Source organism: Pseudogymnoascus destructans (genome assembly GCF_001641265.1).
Source record: "Pseudogymnoascus destructans isolate 20631-21 unplaced genomic scaffold scaffold_5, whole genome shotgun sequence".
NCBI lineage: Eukaryota > Fungi > Ascomycota > Leotiomycetes > Thelebolales > Thelebolaceae > Pseudogymnoascus > Pseudogymnoascus destructans.
This window is the reverse complement of record NW_020167524.1, coordinates 1356054-1368920: the sequence shown is the minus strand read 5'-3', so window position 1 is coordinate 1368920 and position 12867 is coordinate 1356054. Positions and strand designations below refer to the sequence as shown.

The window sequence follows — 12867 nt, the reverse complement described above, 5'->3', positions numbered from 1 at the left end:
GGACAGGCGGCGGGCCGGAAAGCTCGCGATCGTATGTGCGGGTGAGATGGGTGGGATAGTTTGTCGCTAATAAGAGCTTTTCATCTTTCCTTTTTTCCTTTTTTCCTTTTTTCCTTCTTTCCTTCTCTCCTTTTCTACTTCTCTCCTTCTCTGTTCTCCTTCTCTCGTCTCTCGTCTCTCCTCTCTCCTCTCTCCTCTCTCGTCTCTCGTCTCTCGTCTCTCGTCTCTCGTCTCTCGTCTCTCGTCTCTCGTCTCTCGTCTCTCGTCTCTCGTCTCTCGTCTCTCGTCTCTCGTCTCTCGTCTCTCCTCTCTCCTCTCTCCTCTCTCCTCTCTCCTCTCTCGTCTCTCGTCTCTCGTCTCTCGTCTCTCCTCTCTCCTCTCTCCTCTCTCCTCTCTCCTCTCTCCTCTCTCCTCTCTCCTCTCTCCTCTCTCCTCTCTCCTCTCTCCTCTCTCCTCTCTCCTCTCTCCTCTCCTCTCTCCTCTTCCTTCTCTCCTTCTCTCCTTCTCTCCTTCTCTCCTTCTCTCCTTCTCTCCTTCTCTCCTTCTCTCCTTCTCTCCTTCTCTCCTTCTCTCCTTCTCTCCTTCTCTCCTTCTCTCCTTCTCTCCTTCTCTCCTTCTCTCCTTCTCTCCTTCTCTCCTTCTCTCCTTCTCTCCTTCTCTCCTTCTCTCCTTCTCTCCTTCCAACTGTCTTTAGATGAGAGAAGGCCGAAGGGTAGATGGCGTATATGTGTGTATATAGCACAACATGGACAGGGATGGGATGTATCTGCAGTACCAGTACCAGAATCCACTTAAACCCTCGTGGCTTTTGACGATGAGATGGTGTATTGGGTATGATCGGGGATCGGTATGGGGTGAGTCTCCAATATCGAATTTCGCCACGGTAATGGTTTATTGCAAGCTGGAGGCTAGAAGCCGAGGCTGATATGATGGGTTCAACGAGCGTCGGCAAGGTGGGGAATGCTTGCTTCGAAGGTCGCCGGCTTGGGTTCTCGCTTTTCGAAAGAATCTTGGCGCGGGCTGACAGATGCAGGTGCAGGATCTCGTCTCTCCCAGGCGAAAAGAATCGTGGGTAGAGTCGAAGAAGGGCCGAAGGGTGACTGCTTGAGCTGTTGGTGCTCGGTCGGAAATGCTGCAGAAGTCGTACAGCAACGTTCTGTATGACTGGTAATCACCGCCTCTCTTGCAACAAAAAGGCACCACACCGCTCCAGCCTGGGCTTGTTGTGGTTTGGTGTTTTCCGCAGCGGTACTCGATTCATGCACAGTTGTCGGGGTGATGGTAGGAAACTTTGAAAAACGTTGAAGTTCTGGGACACAGTGCTTATTTCTATCCTTACGGGGCGGAGGAGGAGGAGAGTGGCGGTGCTATGAGAACGATGAGCGACTCCATCCTCTCATGAGACACCCCTCTCTCTCTCCTGACTGGTCCTCTTGACCTCTTGACCCCCCCAAAGCTGTACACATTCTCACCTATTTTTGAAGACTCGGAACTAGGTTCGATCTCGGCGTCGGCGTGTCTCAGTGTGGCGGGCACACTGAGACACGCCTCCCATTCCCATTCCCATTCCCATTCCCTCTCCTTTCCCGTTCCCATTCCCACTCCCTCCCCCATTCCCATTCCCTCTCCTTTCCCGTGCATCTCAGTGTATCTAGTCGGGCCTCGTGTACTAGTACTATGATACCCCAAGCCACAGACCGGCGGTCCTCGCCTTGTGCCCCGCCGCCTTCCTTCCTTCCCGACCATACACATACACAATACACATACCCATACCCATACCCATACCCATACCCATACCCATACCCATACCCATACCCATACCCATACCCATACCCATACCCATACCCATACCCATACCCATACCCATACCCATACCCATACCCATACCCATACCCATACCCATACCCATACCCATACCCATACCCATACCCATACCCATACCCAATACCCATACCCATACCTCCCACCTTACATACAATAAACTTTATACACTTTATACACTTATATACTTATACACTTATACACTTATACACTTATACACTTATACACTTATACACTTATACACTTATACACTTATACACTTTATACACTTATACACTTTATACACTTTGCACACTTTGCACACACACGACGTTAATTCATAGTACGGAGTACTCTTACCGTAGTGCCCTTGAATCGACACTACTGCGCCCTTTGGTCTGCTGCCGCACTCTAGCCCATCGCCGTTCCCGCCAATACACCAATAGGAGAGCTCGACCTTCCCAGCCTCCACCCCACCCATCTCGACCTTGGGAACCTCCACCACCTTCACCACCTTCACCATCTTCATCATAATCACCACCTTCACCATAATCACCACCTCCACCACCTACACCACCTCACCACCTCCACCACCTCCACCACCTCCACCATCACGCGCCCAACCAATAATCCTGACAGACCTGACTACACCACTGGTCATTGGACACACTCCCAGACCTCACTCTCCACCACGGCGCATATCGAAAACCCCCAAATCGTACCTACCCTCACTCATCTCGACCGAGCAACTCAACGGCATTGATCCCAAGAGGTTATCTGAGTCAACTACCGGCATTTACTCCTGCATGAGATCGCTCAACCCGAATCCTGAAGATCCTCCTTGCGCGGTGTAGCACTCAGACACACATACCCCCATACCCATACACATACCCATACCCATACCCACCCATACCCATACACATACACCAGAATACACCAGACCATGGCGTCGTCATCGTTCCGCGATTCCATGAACTCCCTAGGCTGGTCCCGCCGCGAGGAAGCACCCATAGACACCTCGCAGCAGAGCGGCCTCCTCTCATCCATCAAGTCGCTCAACCCCTTCGGCGGGGATGGCTACGTCCAGCTCCCAACCACCGAGGGGCCTGGCGCCCCATTACCTGCACCCAATAGGAGGGAGGAAGAAGAAGGCTTCTTTGCACGTGAGTGAAGCCCCTCTCGTATTTCCAGCACCTCCACCGCCACCAGTTGGCGACGGACGGGATGGAACCTCGATCTACCCCTCCGTCCCGATCTACTGGTGAGCGGGTCCCCGATCTATCAAACTCTGCTGCATTATTTATAGAAAGAAAAGAGTTATGGGTCCACGATCGTGTCTAACGTTACCTCAGTGAGTAGATGGGACCGAATCCTAATCTTCAGTGGGTGCAACCTCGGCGCCCTCGCCTGCTTCGTCATCTGTTTCGCGCTCTTCCCCGTCATGGCGTTGAAGCCGCGCAAATTCGCTATACTGCAAGTACTAGTTCCTTTCAAAAAATCGCTTTCTTTCTATTTCAGTTCAGCTCCCCCTGTCATCCTTCACTGGCACGTTATGGGGCGCTTCTGAGACAACATGCGCACGCCCCCAACCACGATGGCGCCAACGAACTGCAAGCCGCCCATTTGCACATGCTAGTCCTGTCTCCCCCCCTTCCCACCATGGGTGTGGCGTATTCCTGTGCGACTCATTCACCCACTTAGAGCGGATCCAGCGATTTACGGTGGCTTTTGATGAATCCCCTACAGTTCATGCACCGAAGGCACATAAGCTAACACCAAGCCCGGTTTATAGATGGTCACTCGGGTCCGTCCTCTTCCTAGCGTCGTGGGCCGTCATGATGGGCCCGCTGACTTATGGGCGGCACCTTGTGTCTGCGCAGCGGCTGCCGTTCACCGCGGCGTATTTCGGGTCTATTGGGCTGACGCTGTATTTTTCGCTCGGGGTAAGTTTGATGTCTTCGTCATTGTCGAGTCTGCTGCTCTCTTGGGAGAGTGGCGGAAAGATTTGGAAGGGATATCAGCTGACCGGTTGGTTTTTGCAATATAGCTTCGAAGCACACTCTTAACGCTCCTCTCGGCCATCATACAGCTGGCTTGTCTGCTTTGGTATCTTATCAGTTATTTCCCTATGGGTTCCAGTGGACTGCGTCTTGCTACTACGTTTGGTGCCCGTAGAGCTGCGGCGTGGGTGTCTGGGTGAGCTCAGGCGATGAGAGGGAGAGTGACATAATAATACAGCCGAGATGAGAATGGGGAATGAGAATGAGAATTTTTTGCCGCGCGGGGTTAGCGAAGCATGTCTGTATGTATTGAGCGAAGGACGTTGGGTGTGCAGAGGCTTGTACAGTATGATAGCTATTACAACCCGGGATTTCGTGTATATGGAGCAGCTTTTATATACAATGAGAAGAAGAGATGTTTTACTCGATAGTCTGCCCCCCTCCTGCTGTTGACCTGTACGCCATCCACAGGCCCGCACATCCCCGACCCGAACCAACATAGGCTAGCGTTTTCAGACCGAGGACGAGGACAGGTCTGGCCAGTTACCCCGCTGATAGGATGAGACGCGGCGGCCGCAGGTGCACCTCTTAAACGGGAAGATCGAGTAGCCAGACAGCCCGCCCTGAGGGATGGCAGCATGCGTGCTAGCGGCGGCAGGTTGGGGAGGGGAGGGAAAGATGCCACGGTCCCTGAGCCCCGCGGGTGTATTTCTGTGCGTTTATCCTCGAAACAGGTGTGCATATGCCATGCCATAGTGATCCTGGTTCGAATGATGCACGTCAGCAAGAGGTTGCGGGTCTGGTTGGAGGCGCCTGCACGGTATGGTTTGGCGTGGACGCATACTTTCTGGGTGATGCACGGATGGGTTGGGTTGTGTTTTACAGGTATGAGAGGTATGAGAGAAGGGTAGGTAGGGGGGGCGGTGCGGGAGGTGAGGGGACGAGAGTGTCTCTTGTGGTGTTTGTGACTGCTGTTACACAGACAGCACGTACGGACATGTATGCGTAGGGGGAGGGGGGATAGTAGGCGGGAAGGGAATATGGTGGGGGGGTGTGGAGGAACATCTCAGATGAGTAAGCTTACTCGTACCCGTCGGTGCTGAAGAAGAAGGGCCAGCCAAGTAGCGGCGGTACTTCGGTTACTGGGCTGGTTACTGGACTGGGGTGCACAGACTGCCGCGGAAGCGCCGGCCGTGGAGATCGTTGCACTCACAGGCCACATCGGTCGTTTGGCTCTGGCACTATGGGGGAGGTGTAGGGGGATATGGGGATATGGGGGATATGGGGGATATGGGGGAGTGTAGGGGGGTGTAGGGGGATATGGGGGATATGGGGGAGTGTAGGGGATATGGGGGAGTGTAGGGGATATGGGGGATTAGGGGGAGTGTAGGGGGGTGTATGGGGAGTGTACTGGGCTGGATGAAGCTGGATGCTGGATGGTAGAGCTGGATACAGTACTAGATGGTGGGTGGTAGAGTAGATGGTGGGTACACTACTAGATGCTGGATGCAAGCTGGATTGGATGCTGGGTACACTACTAGATGCTGGATGGTAGAGCTGGATTGATGCTGGGTACACTACTAGATGCTGGATGCAAGCTGGATGAGCTGGATTAGATGCTGGATACACTACTAGATGCTGGATGCAAGCTGGATGAGCTGGATTGATGCTGGGTACACTACTAGATGCTGGATGCAAGCTGGATGAGCTGGATTAGACGCTGGATACACTACTAGATTCTGGATGGTAGAGCTGGATTGATGCTGGGTACACTACTAGATGCTGGATGCAAGCTGGATGAGCTGGATTAGACGCTGGATACACTACTAGATGCTGGATGGTTTATACCGAGTTTTTTCTGTCCTAGCCGAGTTACGGGTGTGGTATGTGGGCGTGTGTTTAGCACGGCCGAGCTAATTTTTGTGAACCACATTATTCAGATCAACAACCCAAAAAGAACGCAACTTTTAGCCCTATCAACCTCAGACCTTCCTCCATCTTCCCTCCCCCAAGTCACCTCTTTCCTGAACTTCTTTCTCTCTCTCTCTCCCCAAACAACTGGGTTTAACAGGGACCTTCGTTGACACCAGCGACAAGAAAGAAGCTTCCTTCGCCAGCGATCGACGACTCTCGACTTTTTGTGTTCCGTCCCGTGTCTCCGCTTGTGAAGCAGAGCACACAGCAAGCAAGTCGATACGTGCCGAACCTCCACCCTCCAACCTCCAACCTCCAACCTCCAACCTCACAACCTTGGAAACTTTCCCCATTCAATCACCAAACAACACCGACTCTGCCGCCAGATTCATCCTGTTCATATTCACCCTCTGGCTGCAAGGTGAACATTCACGAGGTTCGCTTCCCTTGTGCCCCACAGCCCCAAACGGCCATCTTCTTTTTCGCACCACTCGTGATCCATCCATCCCTCCACCACAAACTACTATTTGACGACCTCATCCGGGCCACAACAATTGATGCTAACTACCTTGACCTTACAGAGTCCATCTTTACCAGTCGATTGCCACTTGCCATTTCGCCCTCGCGAGCAGGAGTTCCAGCGCTGGGGCCCATTGCATCTCGCACCCACAACTTTCATCGCTCGCGCTCTGGTTTCGCGGCAGGATTTCAGATCGTCACAATCTAACCACAAGAGTCCACAAACGACGACCGACTCCTACACCGATACACTCGACTCTGGTCGTTTCTCGAAGAGGTCTCACTCAGGTTACACCTGTTCTTCTAAGCACTTCCGATCACCCGATCTCTCTCTCTACAATTGTGGCTTGAACTCTGACCAGAACAAGTTGCAAGCATAACTTTTTTCTCGGTGAATCGACAGCACGAATCCTGAGAGGCAATCGTACGTGCCGTGCGGGGAGGTCTAGCAACACCTCTCCGCTCATCCACCTTTGGAGGTGCTGAACTTCTTCCAGCCGTAGTAGCGGAAGAACCGATACCCAAGCATTTTCGCCCTCGGAAATCGCTTCAACACCCAAAAGTCTTTTTTTCGACCACACACACCCACACACACCTACACAATGACCACCACAGCAACAACAAGAGAGTCGGCTGCGGCTTTCTCATACGCCCAGGCTGCGAAGGGCCGCGCTGCGGCGAACGCCTCGCTGCTCTCAAGTCAGAATACGTCGAGCACGAACACACCATCGAAGGATACGAGCCTGTCCGTTGAGTCCACGCTGGACTTCAGCAATACTGCAGCCACGTCTGATGCTAATCGGAGCACCAACGGTGACGCCGATGCCAAGGTTCCCGGAACCCTGGCCAGCTCGACCACTGCGTCTTTCCAGAACTCGGTTCCCGCATCGCCGAGCTACGGCACCGCTTCGACATCAACACTTCCCCGCGAGGAGGAGGCTGCTGCTGCACCGAAGCTGTCGGACTCGCCATGGGACCGACCAGCCGCGTCCGAGACCGTCTCTGAGAAGCCAGATGGCGATCGACGAAAGACGAGGAAAGGAAAGAAGGACAAGAACGCCGACAAGGATGCTGAGAAAGAGAAGGAGGAGCCAAAGCCAGTGGAGGTTCTGGTTGCAGCACCACCGCCTGCTGTAAATTTCTGGCAGCAACGCATGGCCTCGAAGCCAGTGACCGAGGAGCCCACAGCGGCCGAGGCCTCGACTGAGGCGAAGCCCACCGAGAAGAGGAAACCCAAGGCCGATGAGGGCGAGAAGTCCGCTGGCCCGAGCCAGAACGGATCAGCACGAGAGACCAAGGGTCAGAAGAAGAACGCCGATTCTTCCAGGGGGAAGGAGGATTACAACAAGCGATCTGCCCCGCGAGGAAGCCGAGTGGGCGACAAGGACGAAAAGGCTGCTGCGAACCAGCTGCCACCGCCCGTTGAAGACGCCGTTTCATGGCCTACCCCCGAGACTGCTCTGGAGGAGGAGAAGCGCAAAGCGCAGGAGAAGATCGACAAGGACGAGAAGGACGCAGAGTCCAGCGCGAATAAGCAGCCAAGGCAGAAGGAGAAGTGGGTTAGCGTGCCATATACACCATCCGTCACTTTCAACACCCCGCTGCCAGCTCGTGGAGCTAGAGGCCGTGCGGGACGTCCTGCTGGTCGTGATGGCGGTGGCCGTGGTGCCCAGTCATCGAATGATGGGCCCGGTGGAGACAAGACTGTTTCTTCCGAGAATACAGGCCCCGATAACCGCGAGCGTGGCAGAGACAGCGCTGGCAGTGGTCGTGCTACGTCTCTCCCACCTAACGCCTCCAAGAGGTCTGTAGGCGATTCGTATCGTGATGCGCGCAAGCCGCCAACTGCTGAGAAGAAGACCGAGTCCACGGCAGCAAAGGCCGACGCCGCAGCATCTTCCAATGGTCGTCGATCGTCCATCGCGACACAGACAGAGCCTACCAATGGCCCAAGCGATGGCGCGAGGTCTCAGAAGAATGAGCAGCCAAACGGCGTCTCTGATTCGCATGCTCACCCGCACTCTGCCGGCTATGACATGCGCAGCGAGTTCAATGCCCGCGCCGGCGACTTCCAGAAGGACGCCAACGGACACCAAGGGCGTGAGCGCGGCGAGGGTCGCTCTGAGCGCGGCCGTGGCGGATACCGTGGCCGTGGCAACCACGGCAACTTCTCCAACGAACAGCAACATCCTCAGCAGGCCTACAGCAATGGCCAGGTCCAGCAGCCAATTAACGGCTACAACATGAGACCAAATGGCCCATACAGCCCTACTCCCCCATCTCAGCCATTCGCGGGTGGCTTCCCGCATCCGGCTCAGCGTGGACGCAGTGGCGTTCCTCCCCCGCGATCGCAGTCTAACCCGAATTCGGGACCGATGTACCCGAGGTATCCAGGGAACCCGAATGGGCCTCCGATGATGTCGCCGATTTCTACCAATGGTGCTATGTTTGATTACCCGGGAATGCAGAGCATGAGCGCTGTGTCGTACAACCCATATGCGGAGCCTTATTCCGTGATGGCTATGGTCACGATGCAGCTGGAGTACTACTTCTCCATCGACAACCTGTGCAAGGATGTTTTCCTGAGGAAGCACATGGATTCGCAAGGCTTTGTCTTCCTGTCCTTCATCGCAGGATTCAAGAGAATCCAGTCCCTCACCCAGGACTTTGAGCTCCTGCGCTACGCGTGCCAGGAGTCCGATGTCATCGGGATTGTCGTCGGAGACGATGGCGTCGATAGGCTTAGGAGAAACGACGGCTGGGAGAAGTGGGTTCTTCCTACCGAGGAGAGAGATGACGCCGCGAGGAACAAGGGCCCGGAGAGGTTTTACCGCCAATCCCATCCTCGCGGACAGATGCCTCAGCGGATGATGCCTCAGGGCCCACAAGGAGGACCCCCGCCACCGTTCCCGAACGGTGTCCAGAGCTTCGCTCCCTATGCTGCAGGGTCGCCGAATCTGAACGGCGGCGAGAACGTATTCGTTCCTCCCCCCATTCACGATTCCCCGCTCTCGGCTGCGGTGCCAGAGTTTGCGCCTGCGCCGGCGTTCAATGCGGCGGACTATGTCGATGTTCCTACTACCTTCTCGGATGAGGAGATTAGCAGCCTTACTGTCGTGTACAGCCAGAAGGCATCTGGAGAGGCACCGCAGAGGGTTCCTTATAATGCGAACTCGAGGACATTCTCGAATGGTTCGATTGATGCGCGGCTCATCATCGAGGAGGCCCAGGAGGCTGAGAAGCGCCAGGGTCGCCCGTTGACAAGCGGCAACGGTGAGAGTTCGGAAATGTAAGTTATGCCAGTGTCACCATAGCTATGTGCTAGTTGCTAATCACCACCACAGCTCTCCCGAACGCCTAAGAAATTCCCTAAGCCCCAGCTCAACCATGTCCCCCACGCGCCTCGTCTTCGGCAACGCCCCCCCCGTCATGTGGCTCAAGAGCCAACAAGGCCCAACCCCTCCCAACGAATCCAAGACCAGCGAGCCATACACCTCCATCCGCAGCCGTGCTCTCCAAAACCGCTCCTCCTCCCCCACCGCCGACGTCGACAACGACATGAAAGTCCTGTACCAGTTCTGGGCGCACTTCCTGATCCGCAACTTCAATCCGCAGATGTACGAGGAGTTCCGGCGGTGCGCGTACGAGGATTCCGCGCGCCGGGCGATGTTTGGGATGAATCACCTGGTGACGTTTTATGATGAGGTGTTGAATAGCAAGAAGCGCACGGTGCCGGAGGTGTTTGCGAGGCATTATGTCGAGTTGGTGAGGGAGGAGGATAGGGCGAGGGATAGGCCGGCTTTTGCGAAGTTGAGGGCTGCGTGGAGGAATGGAGCGTTGGATATGAAGAGTCGGAAGAAGGTTGATGGGTTTGTGGATCCGGTGTTGAGGGAGGAGTTGGAGAGGTAAAAATTTGCCGCTGTCCGCTCGTCGCTCTCTCGCTCTTCCGTTCTGCAACCTTCGATATCTTGGCCCTACCTACAGTCTACGAATGATAAGATACCTCTCATTCTCGACATATCCGTTTACACACCACATCACCAAGCGTCCCGCGGGACTTTTCATCACCGATATACCTACTTTAATGAGCCTCTCTCTCGCATAAAAACTTCATTTTTGCCCACAACTTTTCGGAGCGGGAAAACACTCACACACTCTTCTCTTTTTTTTCTCATTCTACAAAAATCTCGGAATAACCAACCGCAACAATTCTTCAAGTAATAAAAACCAAACCAACACCCTTTTTATTTTATTTTGTGTACAACTGAAACTGCCTCGACCACACACGAACGAACTATGCAGGAAATCGCGCAGGAGGGAAAACAGCCGGCTTAGCTTCTTATGGAAAATTCGTATCTACGACATCATCGTTCTTCTCAAGATTTGAAACTTCTTTTTGTCTTTGCAACAACACAAACCCACCCAACGTCCGAACACTTGCTGGCGTTGCAGTGGAGGGGGTTATACACCGCGCGCGAGTTTGTGGAAAAAATACGTATTTGGACATCCTTTTGTTGCGAATGGGATGATTGTGGTTTTTTTGTGGATTTTTGGTGGTTTCTTGCGATTGTGCTTTTTGTGCCAAGAATACCAGGCCCGCTCTACTTCATGGCTGTGGGAACGCCGACGACTGGCAGAGGGGTCGCTTTATCGCACTTAGCCTTGGAGCAAGGGGCAAGTCCGGGATTCCAAATAAAGGAACCTCGACCAACTAGTCATCGCCACCCAACTCCTTCGTATCAGGATCTCAATCAATGCACTGCCTGCACAACTGGAGTCTACGCTTTTCCAACTTTTATGTTCGATGGGGTTTTCTTCTCTACGCATAGACATGGGCGAAGGGGAGGGGGAAGCGTTGGGATTTCGCGGGTTTACGGGGGCGGTGGGGGACAGGGGTGGAGGACCAGAGGGAAAAGGGGAAGGGGGAAGGGGGAAGGGGGGAAATAATATGATCAACTTCGTTTGGGACTTTGTTGTTACTGTAATTATAGAAAATTGACTGAAAACTTGGGATGGGGGGTAGGAGGGGGGATGGAGGATGTTAAGAATTTTTTGATATTGATAGTGTGCCGGATGTGCCTTTTGGAGTTTGTGACTGGGAAATGGTGTTGATGAACTATCCGAGTATTGTAGTATACGGATCTTGCACACCTCCCTTCTCGTTCATAGCATAAGTCGGTAGATACACCACCCACACATCTCACACCCAGGAACCAAATATACGAAATCCATTCCTCGTTAAAAGTATATAATCATCAGGCATTGCCCCCCCTACCCCATCCCTACCCCATCCCTATCCTATCCCTATCCTATTCCTCCACCCCTCTTCCCACACACATGAAGAACCCAGGAGTTGAGTCCATTCTATCCCTGCAATGATCTGAAATCTCAAATATAAAATAAAAAAAACATCGCGCAAATAACACGAACTAAGTAAGAAAAGATAAAAAACGTATTTAATAGTAGAAAACCCCCGAACCCAATCGCATCCGTCACATCCAACCATCATTCGTTCGTGGGTATCCGCCGCTCGTAATTCGTAATCTCTTAAAATCCGCAGTCGTAACGCTCACCGTGCTGGTAAAAATCGACATCCCAGCCGCACAAGCCTGCGTCGAGCTGCAGGTCACCTGCACAGGTGGGGTGTGTCGGAAGGGCAGGAAAGAAGTCGGGGCGCAAGAGGCACAGAGGTATAAACTCGGGCTGGCTTTGCGCTCAAGTGCGTCGAGCTAATCACAGGGGGGTTGAAAATCAGTGTTTTGTATTCTCGCGATAAGGTAAGAACGAACGAACTCCATACACGAGATGAAGAAAAGCATGCATGGTGACGCCGTTTGGTTAAATGAAAATGAGTAGAGGCAGGCAGGAAGGCGTTGTGGAGGCTGGCGGTGCGGGTGGCGGCGGCGGCGTGAGGAATGTAATGTAATGTGTGTGTGTGTGTGTGCTAGGGTATCATTGCTTGGAGTTCCTGACTCCTTTCTAAAGTAGAATGCGTGTATTGTATTGTAGTGTCATAACGTCGTAATGGTCGTGTCAAAAGAAGGTCTCTATCCCCTGCGAGAATCCCGAGAATCCCGAGAATCATACCCCGGAGGCGGAGGCAAGTCCTGAGCGTACGGCGCATAGGGATCATCATCAATATAGAGGCGCTGACGACCATTCCTAGCATCCGGGGGAGAAAGATCCGACGACGACTGGTAAGGAGCATCTGCGATGCGGCGACTGGGAGAGACGCGTCTGCTGCGTCCTTGGTTGGAGCGGATGGCAGCGCGATCGCGGCGTTTTTGGTGGCGTTCTACTCGTTCGATTTGGGCTTTGCGGTATTCTCCTCTCATTTCGCTTATTTCTTTCCATTCTGGTCACGAGGAGTTAGCAAATAATAGTAGCTGTTAATGAGAAGAGTTCACTTACCAGAGATAGCACCCTTGATACCGAGGCCAGCAATGCCAACCGAAGCCGCCGTCCGCATCCTCGCCTTCGCCTTCTCCTTCCTCACCTCTTCCGGGGTCATATCCCCCTCCGCCACAGCCTTATGCCCCGCCTTCCGCTTCTCCACGCCCTGATATATATTATGCGCGGCATGAATAGTCGCCACGGTCGCAAGACCAGCAGTAAGAAATTGCTTACCTTTCAT

At 53.6% G+C, this 12867-nt stretch overlaps 4 protein-coding genes across 4 annotated transcripts; 2 read left to right on the top strand and 2 right to left on the bottom strand.

Moving 5' to 3' along the window:
- Positions 1-134: 134 nt before the first annotated feature.
- Positions 135-1641, bottom strand: VC83_02651 (uncharacterized protein; the record flags this gene model as incomplete). The annotated part of the gene is made up of 2 exons (XM_024466309.1): positions 135-684; positions 1340-1641. 2 exons carry the CDS (start codon positions 1639-1641, stop codon positions 135-137), a joined length of 852 nt encoding a protein of 283 aa, XP_024326245.1.
- A 490-nt stretch (positions 1642-2131) lies between these two features.
- Positions 2132-4222, top strand: SFT2 (protein transport protein sft2). Its single transcript, XM_024466308.1, has 4 exons — positions 2132-2963; positions 3153-3273; positions 3593-3743; positions 3848-4222. The coding sequence occupies exons 1-4, from the start codon at positions 2744-2746 to the stop codon at positions 3998-4000; spliced, it is 645 nt and encodes a 214-aa protein (XP_024326244.1). The 5' UTR covers positions 2132-2743; the 3' UTR covers positions 4001-4222.
- Positions 4223-5422: 1200 nt separating this feature from the next.
- VC83_02649 (uncharacterized protein) lies at positions 5423-11103 on the top strand. Its single transcript, XM_024466307.1, has 3 exons — positions 5423-6150; positions 6296-9522; positions 9578-11103. The coding sequence occupies exons 2-3, from the start codon at positions 6836-6838 to the stop codon at positions 10140-10142; spliced, it is 3252 nt and encodes a 1083-aa protein (XP_024326502.1). The 5' UTR covers positions 5423-6150; positions 6296-6835; the 3' UTR covers positions 10143-11103.
- Positions 11104-12280: 1177 nt separating this feature from the next.
- Positions 12281-12867, bottom strand: VC83_02648 (uncharacterized protein; the record flags this gene model as incomplete). Its single annotated transcript, XM_024466306.1, has 2 exons — positions 12281-12588; positions 12645-12867. 2 exons carry the CDS (start codon positions 12865-12867, stop codon positions 12281-12283), a joined length of 531 nt encoding a protein of 176 aa, XP_024326503.1.